This window comes from Miscanthus floridulus, chromosome 13 (genome assembly GCF_019320115.1).
Source record: "Miscanthus floridulus cultivar M001 chromosome 13, ASM1932011v1, whole genome shotgun sequence".
Lineage (NCBI taxonomy): Eukaryota > Viridiplantae > Streptophyta > Magnoliopsida > Poales > Poaceae > Miscanthus > Miscanthus floridulus.
The window spans coordinates 87,849,405-87,860,004 of NC_089592.1; the positions used below are offsets into that span (position 1 = coordinate 87,849,405).

General features: G+C 52.2%; 1 protein-coding gene across 1 annotated transcript; it reads left to right on the forward strand.

The window, feature by feature from the left end:
* The first annotated feature begins 8,839 nt into the window (after positions 1 to 8,839).
* Positions 8,840 to 9,696, forward strand: LOC136500257 (scarecrow-like protein 9). Its single transcript, XM_066495616.1, has 2 exons — positions 8,840 to 9,245; positions 9,341 to 9,696. The coding sequence occupies exons 1-2, from the start codon at positions 8,840 to 8,842 to the stop codon at positions 9,694 to 9,696; spliced, it is 762 nt and encodes a 253-aa protein (XP_066351713.1).
* Positions 9,697 to 10,600: the final 904 nt, after the last annotated feature.

Here is a 10,600-nt window from a genome sequence, read left to right on the forward strand (position 1 = left end):
ACCACAAGTGTCACACTCTGCAACAAATTGGGTGATATCTTGCTTCATATAAGACCACCAGTACAGTTGACGTAGATCATGGTACATCTTGTTGCTACCAGGGTGGATAGATAGCTTGGAATGATGGGCTTCTTTTAGAATCTTCCTTTTCAGCTCCTCATTAGACGGAACCACCAATCTATTCTTGTATCTCACGACCCCCATCTCATCAATGCTAAAATGAGGTCCTCGTCCTTCAGCTAGCAACTTCTTGATGTGAGGAATCTCCTCGGGGTCTTCCTTCTGCTCCCGAATAATTTGCTCCAGCAATTCTGATGTCAATGCAATATGAGCTAGTACCTCTGTGTGGTGAAGTGACAAGGGTATTTCCTCAACCTGATGCGACTTATGACTTAAGGCATCAGCTACCACATTGGCTTTTCTTGGATGGTAGTGGACTTCCAAATTATAGTCCTTGATCAATTCTAACCATCTCCTTTGTCTCATGTTCAACTCAGACTGAGTGAAAATATACTTAAGGCTCTTGTGGTCAGTGAAGATGTGCACTTTGTTGCCCAACAAATAATGACTCCAAATCTTCAGAGAGTGAACTACAGCAGCAAGCTCTAAATCATGGGTAGGGTAGTTCACCTCGTGCTTCTTCAGTTGGCGCGAAGCATAAGCTATCACACGCCCCTCTTGCATAAGCACACACCCCAAACCCGTCTTCGAGGCATCACAGTAAACATCAAAGGGCCTCTCAATATCAGGTTGAGCCAATACAGGAGCAGTGGTCAGAAAAGTCTTCAGGGACTGAAAAGCTTCTTCACAAGCTGGACTCCAAACAAACTTAGCTTCTTTCTGGAGCAGCTTAGTCATGGGCTAGGCTATCTTGGAGAAATCAGGGATGAAACGTCGATAGTATCCAGCTAGCCCAAGGAACTGACAGATCTGGTGTACAGACCTAGGAGACTTCCAATCCAATACATCTTGCACCTTGCTGGGATCCACAGAAACGCCCTCAGGTGTCAACACATGTCCCAAAAACTGCACTCGATCAAGCCAAAACTCGCACTTGCTGAATTTAGCATACAGCTGGTGCTCTCTGAGTCGAGTCAGTATTATCCGGAGGTGACAGGCATGCTCTTCCTCATTCTTGGAATAGATTAAGATGTCATCAATGAAAACTACCACAAACTTATCCAGCTCTGGCATGAAAACTGAGTTCATTAGGTACATGAAGAAAGCCGGGGCATTGGTGAGACCGAAAGACATCACTAGGTACTCATACAACCCATACCTAGTAGAGAAAGCTGTCCTTGGTATATCCTGTGGCCTGATCTTGATCTGATGGTAGCCCGATCGGAGATCTATCTTCGAGAACACCATGGCACCAGCTAACTGATCAAACAAAGTATCTATGCGGGGCAAGGGATACTTGTTCTTAACTGTTACCGCATTGAGAGGGCGGTAATCCACACACATCCGCAGAGTACCATCCTTCTTCTTTACGAAAATTGCAGGGCAACCCCATGGTGAAGAACTTGGGCGGATGAAACCCTTGTCCATCAACTCCTCCAGTTGTTTCTTCATTTCTGCCAGTTCTCTCGGAGCCATGCGGTACGGACGCCTGGAGATAGGAGCAGTACCAGGCTCAAGCTCAATGGAGAATTCTACCTCACGGTTCGGTGGCAATCCAGGAAGATCTTCAGGGAAAACATCTGGGAACTCACATACTACTGGAATGGAGGTAAGATCAGGAACGGCTTCAGCATGGGCAGCAATAGGTAAGACTGGTTCTGAGGGTATGATGAGAGACATCCTATCCTCAGAAGATAGAAGCCGTAACTCTACACTTCTTCTCTTCATATCCAATACTACCCCATACGCCCGCAACCAGTTCATTCCAAGAATAACATCAATGCCTTGCCCAGGCATTATCATGAACTGTAGATGGTAAGTGTGGGTGGCTAATACCAAACTTACTGTATCCGTGCGGGTGTTGATGAACATCTGAGAACTCGCGGTACGGATCTTATAGGCATACGGTATAGCCAATAGTGATAAGTTGTGCCGCTCTACAAACCCCATGCTCATAAAGGAATGTGATGCACCAGAATCAAACAACAACAAAGCTGGATGGGATTCGATGGTGAACATACCAGCCATGACTGTCTCCTGCTGCACAACCTGTTGAGCATCCGTGAAGTGCACCTGACCAGATCTGCTGGGCACCTTCCTCTTGATGAAAGTCCTCTTAATCAGTCTGGAATTTGCAGATGGCTGAGACGGCTGAGCTGTCTGCTGCTGAGGACACTCCCTGGCATAGTGGCCCTCCTTGCCACACTTGAAACAAGCACCAGGCTTGTTCCCGAATCCCTGACGAGGTGGGACCTGCTGTCCCTGAGTCTGCTGGGGCTGCACCTGCTACTGAGGTGCCTTGTACTGAGTAGCAGAAGTATGTGATGTCTGCTGGGGTGACTGGAACGGAGGCCCGCCAGATGGTTGATAGGGCCCCCGCCTAACAATTTGCACCTTCTGAGTATGAGGGTGGCTGGAGGATCTAGCTGCCACCCTCCTCCGCTTCCAATCCGCCTGAGATGCCCGCTGAAAACCCTCAAGAGCAATGGCGGCGTTCATTAGAGCCCCAAAGGTCTGATAGTTCCCCAGGTACAGTTTCTCCTGAAGAGCAGGAGTGAGACTGCGAAAGAAGCGATCCTTCTTCTTGTCATCCGTGTCCACCTGACTACCAGCATACTGAGCCAAGTGGTTAAACTGGGTCACATACTCCATTACCGTCCTGCTCCCCTGACGCAGCTCCATAAACTCGGTCACCTTCTGGTGGATAACACCAGCAGGTATGAAGAACTCGCGGAAGGCGGTGGAGAACTCCTGCCACGTTGCCGGGTGATCCGGCAGCTCCGCGGCCTGGAAAGTCTCCCACCAGGCACCTGCGGACCCCAAAAGCTGCTGGGACGCAAAGTGCACCTTCTGCTCGTTGGCCACTCCGAGCAGCCGAAACTTCTGCTCCAGCGTGCGAAGCCAGTGCTCCGCCTCCAAAGGATCGTCTGACGGCGTGAACGTGGGTGGGTGGGTCTTGAGGAAGTCCTGGTAAGAGGGCTGTCCCTCAGGACGGCGAGCACCACCCCCATTCCCACCGTTGCCCCCGGGGCCTCCACGGGCGAGACCCACGACGGCCTGTGCCATAATCTCCATGGCACGAGCTGTCTCCTGACGAGCAGCCAACAACTCCACCATGACCTCTGCGGCGGACAACGGCGGAGGCGGTGGCGGCGGCGGGAAAGGATGAGGAACCAAAGGTGGAACCTCCCGAGCTCCCTCGTCGTCACGCTCAAAAGCCCGACCACTGTCACCATGGCCCTCGTTGGCCGCTCCCGAACTAGTGCTCCCACGTCCGGACCTCAGATTCATCTGTAAGAGAGACGAACCAACCATTAGGACACCTTCCTGATCAGGATCCAGGGATTAAAGAAATGGCAGCACATTTATTAAAGCATTCATTAAGTTAGTTCTACCAATTTACTACTTTCCTTATACGTGCAGGGGGATTTCTAGATCAAGTAAGATGCTACTATATGATGCATGCTTCGACCTATACGTTCACTCAAGCCGGAATATAGCGGCATTCGTAACATTTTTGGCACATCGCACACTCACTTTCCGTATACTAAGCGATTTCTTACGCCACGTAAGTCAGTGTACCTGCAGAAAACTGATTAGATAAAACCAGTGCCGCTATCCTAGATACACCATATAGCTAGGGCTTATACTTATATAACTTAACTTAATCGCATCCTACTTTTCGCAAAACTTTTGTTGGTCAAACTTTTAGTTTTGTAAAAGAGTGAGGAACTCATGACCATTATTGGCTCTGGTACCAACTGTGGCAGAACCACCCGAAATAGCATACTTACGGAGGTGCTCGTCTTCCACCAGACCCTAAGCACTCCAAAAGCAACTACAACGAGCGGTATCCGTCGGGCACACCCCGAGGGAGAACCCGAAAGATCCACATTTATCCCAAGGATCCAATAATGAAAACGAGTTACAACACAAGTCCATCTCATACATTAGAGTTTCTTAAAAGTACATTATTACAATACCAAATACAGAGTGTGGAATGATAAACAGCGGAATATTAAAAGATAACATCTAGCGATAAGATAACGAGGAGTCCGTCTGAGCCCACCAGATGGATCCTCCACACAAGACACTCCTCAAGCGTCACCTGCAACAGGGGTAAGTAAACCCTGAGTACACAATGTACTCGCAAGACTTATCCGATAGTGGGAATACTTTCCCGACTCCAAGAAATATGCTAGGCTTTATGGTTGCTGGTTCTCTTTTAGCAAAAAGGAATATTAATAGTGAGTCCTTATTGATACATTATTATCATCAGCCGGATTAAGTTTTCATCTAGTCAATCTATATAAACACCTGTTCTACTTTCAAGCAAGGGTTGAGCAATCGATATGGTTCCTTCTCCTTTTTCACTTCCAGTTCTTACTATGGTGCTAAACCGCAGACAAGACGTACCGGATAACCCGGCAATTCGCGAATCAATGTACCCAGCTGGGTGCCCCGAATACACACGCCCCGCTTGTACCCCAGGCACAAGCAGGACTAACCCACCACTCTCCTGTCCCGGGTGTCCAGGTCCCCGTCCAAACTTGGACTCCAAGCCCCCGCCTCTGAATCCCGGACTCAGTGCGGCGCAAGGACCTCCACCACCTCCTCTTCCCATCAGTCGGTCCGGAAAGAGCCGGATCCGTGACAAGAGAGCAGCAAGTCTTCCCTGCGCCCATACCCAAGTATGTGCTCGGGACAATAGTCTGTGACTTGCCTAGAGTCATATGCAACGACCGGTCCTTAATCGACACAGACAGGGAAAAAGTGTAACCGAGCTATGCCCTGTTGGCCGCAGGACACAACCCCTCACACCCACCAGTACCAACATCCACATCCCTGTCCGGTCACCATTTTTCCTTTCCATTATTTCATCATGATATCATAGTGTAATCACCTATTTGCGAGTAACGGCAGGTTACTCACGCTACCGACATCCTGAGCATAGCAGCTACTCGACCTGCACTAGTAGGACTCATGGTGGATATATCTATGCATGTAGTTTCCATAAAATGCCTGTAACGTAAATGCATATCATATAAATATATTCAGTGATCATTTAAAAATAGGGGTTATGCACCGGGGCTTGCCTTGGGCAGGTGCCGGGTCAGCAAAGTCAGCACCAACAGGCTTCTGGGCTTCCTCCTGTGCGAAGATCTCCTCCTCGTACTCCTCGATCACCTCGTCGTACTCCGGCTCAACGACGGGCACGAAGTCTACCAGCTCGTGATCTACATGCATGAAATGATGATGCAATGCTTAGGAATATAACAACAGCAGCTCTTAAAATAAAAGTACATTGATTTAGCTACTAAGCTATGGATATCAACCACGGTACTAGGCTACCTCTTGTCGCCGATAACCATTTCGAAGTATCATTATTGTTATAGCAACTACCGCTATTCTTACCCCTAATGCTAGTTTACGCTATATACGATAAAGCAAAGGCAATAGCTACTTTATCTAACAACTCGTTCTATGGTTACCACTTTTACAGCAAGTATATAAATACCTAAGGAACCTACTGTAACGATTTCCAAAGCTAAGCTGTTGTCGGTTTACTACAACAACTCCTGCAATTAAAGATCGATATACCTCTAAGCTTTCTACTTTAATCTTATGAGCCTACCATCCTAACAGTTAATGGTGAACTAACTGTACTAACAGGTAGATGGCATTTTTGTGAACCTAACAAACTTGGTTTCACTATTTTTGGACAACCATGCAATTTACTACTAATTATCGAAGTTTAGCTTGAAACTAAATTGAATAATCAGTAACAAATTCACTGGAAATAAGAAAACGAATCCTCACTCGCGGCCCACACGGTCCGACGCAGCCCAGCAGGCGGGCGCGGATGCGGCGCAGGCCCAGCGCGGCAGCGGGCCGAGCAACGGGTGCGGCCCAGCAGCGCGCGGCGCGTGGGCGCGGCCCAGCACGGCAGCGAGCGCGTGGCCCAGCAGGCGGCAGCTGGCGCGGCAGGCAGGCCGAGCGTGGCGCGGCGCGCGGGCAGGCTGGCAGGCGGGCGGCAGTGGGCCAGCATCGGCAGCGGCTGGCAGCGGCAGCGGGCCGAGCGCGCGTGGCAGGCCGGCCCACGGCGGGGGCGCGGCACCAGCGTGAGCAGGCCCAGCAGGCGCGCGGCACAGGCGCCAGCAGCGGGCTGGCAGGCCGGCCCAGCGCGGCAGTAGTTGGCCAGCGCGAGCAGCGCGGCCCAGCAAGCGGCAGCAGCCCACAGAGGCGTATTTCAACGTATTACGGCTTTATTTTCCTACATGAAAGCGGCCACAAAACACATGTGACGTAGGGGTGACGTCAAGATGACATCAACAAGCTAATAACAGCAGTAACGCACCGTCGCTGCTCTGCTTGCTCTGCTCGGGACGTGGTTCCGCCGGCCACGGAGAGGATGCTACTAGGCGGTGGAGCTTCGAATGAGTGGGCAGAGCGATGCACAGCTGAAGGAGAAGCTAGCAGTGCGGTGGATTGAAATGGTATGCTCTGGTTCAGTGGATGGACGACGGCGCAGTTCACCTCGTTCTTATGGAGCAGGCGGAGCTGTGCTTCCAAAATTGAAGCACAGTGAGGTGCTACAATAGGCAAGGTGGTGTTAATCAAGCTGCTGGCTGTCTCGCGGAGCCAAGGATGCGACGAATTTCATTAACGCTCTACGGTCACGTCGAATTGAAAGCAAGAGGTACCGTTGGCCATGGCTTCAGCGGAGACAGAGGCGTTGGCACATCCACGATCATTAACACAAGGTACGCGTGCACATGACGACGGAAGACAGTGAGACGTGCCCAGGCGACTGTCCGCGCGGTCGACCCACGCGAGTGCAGAGCTGATAGGACTCGTGCGCAGTGTGCTTGCGTGCGGTGGCAGGCAACCAAGGCACAGTGGTGACCATGGTCAGTGATGGCTTGTCCGAAGCAGATGACGTGCACGGGTTTTCTACAAATTACCAAAAGTGGCTTCGTCGACCCATTTATAACTTACGCGAAATGACTTAAACTTCGAACGGTTTCGCGTCGAATTCCAATTCCGACTTACTTGTTCCATTATCGCCTACTGAGTACGTACTACAAATTTTTAATAAAGTTCACATACACGCTCTACATCATTTTTATTTCATAACAATTCGTTTAGAATACTAGACAATATAAAGCGACATGAAACTTAACATTTATTTCCCGTTTCGGATAACGTTTCAAATGTCGTATATTCAATTTACACACATATGCACAAATACATGATGCTCCTGCGATGTTTTAGCAAAACATTACAATGTAACACCGGGGTGTTACAACCATGCGTGGCCGGAGGGGGTGGCGCGCCGGCGTGGGGGCTCGCCGGCCGCACCGGGCGGCCGGCGGCCGTGCCGTGCTCGGCGGCGGGCTGGCTGGCGCGGGCGGACGCGGCCGCGGCGGCCGGCGTGCTCGGCGGCAGGCTGGCACGGGCGGACACGACGGCCAGGCGGCCTTGCTGCGCTGCTCGGGCAATGGCGGCTGCTCGGCCACTGGCGGACGCGGGCAGCAGCGGTCGGTTTTATTCGGCTCTGCCGCGCCACGGATCAGGGTGCGGCAGTGCCGCGCCAAGATCGGTGGCGCGGCAGGTCCTGCCCCGTCAGCGGTCAGCGACTCCGGTTGCCGCCACGTCAGCCCTCTGCCGCGTCACCATGCATGGCGCGGCACAGGCATATGGCCGCGCCAGGGCAATAGGCACGGCCAAAAGTGTTATTTTAAAAAAAAACCGACCATATTAGATTTCAAATTAGTTTTAAAAAAGTGTTAAAATTAAAAAAAAATTCCACATGGGGGAGCCCCTCGATGAGGCCCAAGGGCATCTGAGGGAGATGCCCTACAAGTACGTGTTCTAATCCAGAAGCCACATGCCCCTCCAGCGTCCACGCTGGACCTGGATTTTTTCCTTCAAACACCACCGATTAATTAGTGCTAATGCCTAATGATACAACAGGATCCTAGGTACCAATGTGTCCACTAAACTAGCTGTACGTCCGTCCAACTGATCTTTGACCAGGCCGGATCCAAATCCCATGCATGGACCAACCAACAAGGTAGTGCTTGATATCAGTATCATCATGCCAGCAGTGTTTGTGCAGAACAGAATGCATGTACCGTAACAGCGGTGAAATGAGCAGCAGAGTATAGATACGGTACCGTGAACCACGGGTTGGGGCGGGAGCTGATGGAGCCATGGAGGTCCCTGTGCAAAACAAAATGCTGCCGAGAGACAGAACCGCCAGCCTTTTATTTTTATCGTCAGTCACCTGCAAAAGGGAAAGGGAAAGGCTTGGGTTAGTGCAAAGGACCTCTGGGAAAAGCACACGCGACGACACCAACAGCACAATCCCGCGCTCCTCCAGACCCCGCAGCTCTTCGCCCAGGTCCTTTCCGACACCTCCTCCACCAGCGCCCTCGCCGCCGTGCAGGCCGGCGCCCAAGGCAACGACCCCCAGGATCTACCCTCCTTGAATAGCGCGGCCACGGGCGCGGTGGAGCCGGCCAATACCTTGTCGCCACCGGAGGGCAGCAGCTGCTTCAAGGACGCGGTGAGCATGGCGTTCTTAAGAGGCATGGAAGAGGCCAACAGATTCTTGCCCGGCGCCGGCGGCTACACGGCGGATTGCAGGGGCAGGAAGAAGAGGCTTGACGTTGATGGAGATGACGAGTAGGTGGAGGGCAGGAGCAGCAAGCAAATGGCAGCTGACGGCGAGGACTCGGAGGAAGCCGCCGCACGAGAGATGCTAGACAAGCTGATGCTCAACGGCGACGACGAACCAATCCTCGCCGACGACATGCAGGAGCTGCGCGCTGCCATGGACATGGCCAAGACGCCGCCGGGGAGGCCGGCCGGCACCAGGGAGGATCCGGATCAGCAGCAGCAGGCGGTGGACCTCCACTCCATACTCATCCGCTGCGCCGACGCCGTGGCCGACAACGACCGCCGCAGAGCGGCCGATCTTCTGCAGCGGATTAGGCACCACTCTTCGCCGAGCGGGAATGCCACGCAGTGGCTGGCACACTGCTTCGCCGAGGGGCTGCAGGTGCGGCTCAACGGCACGGGGAACCTGCACTACCGGTCGTCGTCGTTAATGCCGAAAAGTGCCTCCTCCTCATCGGGTGTCCAGCTCAAGGCGATGCAGTTCTTCATGGCCACGTGCTGCTTACTCCCGGTGAACATCCTCTTCTCCAACAAGTCCATCTACAAAGCTGCCGCTGGGGGAAGAAGCTGCACATCGTGCACTACGGTCTGGACCATGGGCTCCGGTGGCTCGCGCGCAGGGAGGGCGGGCCACCGGAGGTGCGGCTCACCGGCATCGACGTCCCACAGCCCGGGTTCCGTCCAGCGCGGCTCATCGAGGAGGCGGGGCGCCGGCTCACCACCTGCGCGCGCCAGCTCGGCGTGCCGTTCAGGTTCCGCCGCATCGCGGCGAAATCGGAAGCGGTCCGCGCGGGCGACCTGGACATCGATCCCGACGAGGTGCTCGCCGTCAGCAGCCTGTTCCATTTCAGGACGCTGACGGACGAGGGCACGATGGCTACTGCCTACTGACGACGGCAAGGCAAGCGCGGACCCCATCGGCGCGGTGCTCGGCGCCATCAGAGAGATGAAGCCGTCCGTGTTCGTCCACGCTATCCTCAACGCGTCGTACAACACCGCGTTCTTCGCGACGCGGTTCCGGGAGGCGCTCTACAACTTCATGGCGCTGTTCGTGTGTGATATTTTGATGTGTACAGTCATGATGTGTTCTCCTTGCAAGAGAATGACTAGATAATGTAACAACTATGCTTATATTTAAAACTTCAGTTGTATTTTTTGTATAATTCTAATAGGCACTATAGAGAATTGAATTGAAATTATTAGAAAATGGTTGCCGGCGGGTCTAGCTAGAACCTGTCATAGGGGAACCTTCCCAGTAGTTTGCAAAAAATACAATAGAATGTAATAATTGTAGCATGCACTGTCCGTCACAGCTTCCAAGTTAATTATATGTCATAACAATCTTGCCCTACCAAAAAATATTTTGTTAACACTTTTTTTTCTTTTTTTTCTCGAACACGCAGGAGAGCTGCGTATCATTGTATTAATAGTAGAAGAAAGAAACATACATAGACTCTCTCACACACACATCCTCTAGAATCTAGCGATCATTATAGGAGTCCAAAAACTAAGCCTAACCCACCCCTCTGATATCTGGCGGGGGGGAGACCCTTGGCTCGTGCCAAGCTCCACAAAAGGGCCTCCTCCTTGGCCAAAACCAGGGCTATAGCCAACTTGGGTGAAGCTCCATTGAACACACAATCATTTCGGTGTCTCCAGATAGTCCAGGCTCCCAGGATGATAAATGAGTTCAGTCCTTTGCGCACCTCACTGTCCACACAATTCTCCACTTTCCTCCACCAGTCATTCAGGGCTGTATCAGATGGCTGTGGGGCGAGGACTGAGAGGCCTGCAT

What these genes read in the sequence shown, in the direction of transcription:
- LOC136500257 (XM_066495616.1), top strand. Translation starts at nt 8,840, where the DNA reads ATGGCAGCTGACGGCGAGGACTCGGAGGAAGCCGCCGCACGAGAGATG. An exon ending in GTCGTCGTTAATGCCGAAAA is followed by an intron (nt 9,246 to 9,340) that starts GTGCCTCCTCCT and finishes TTCTCCAACAAG; the next exon opens with TCCATCTACAAAGCTGCCGC.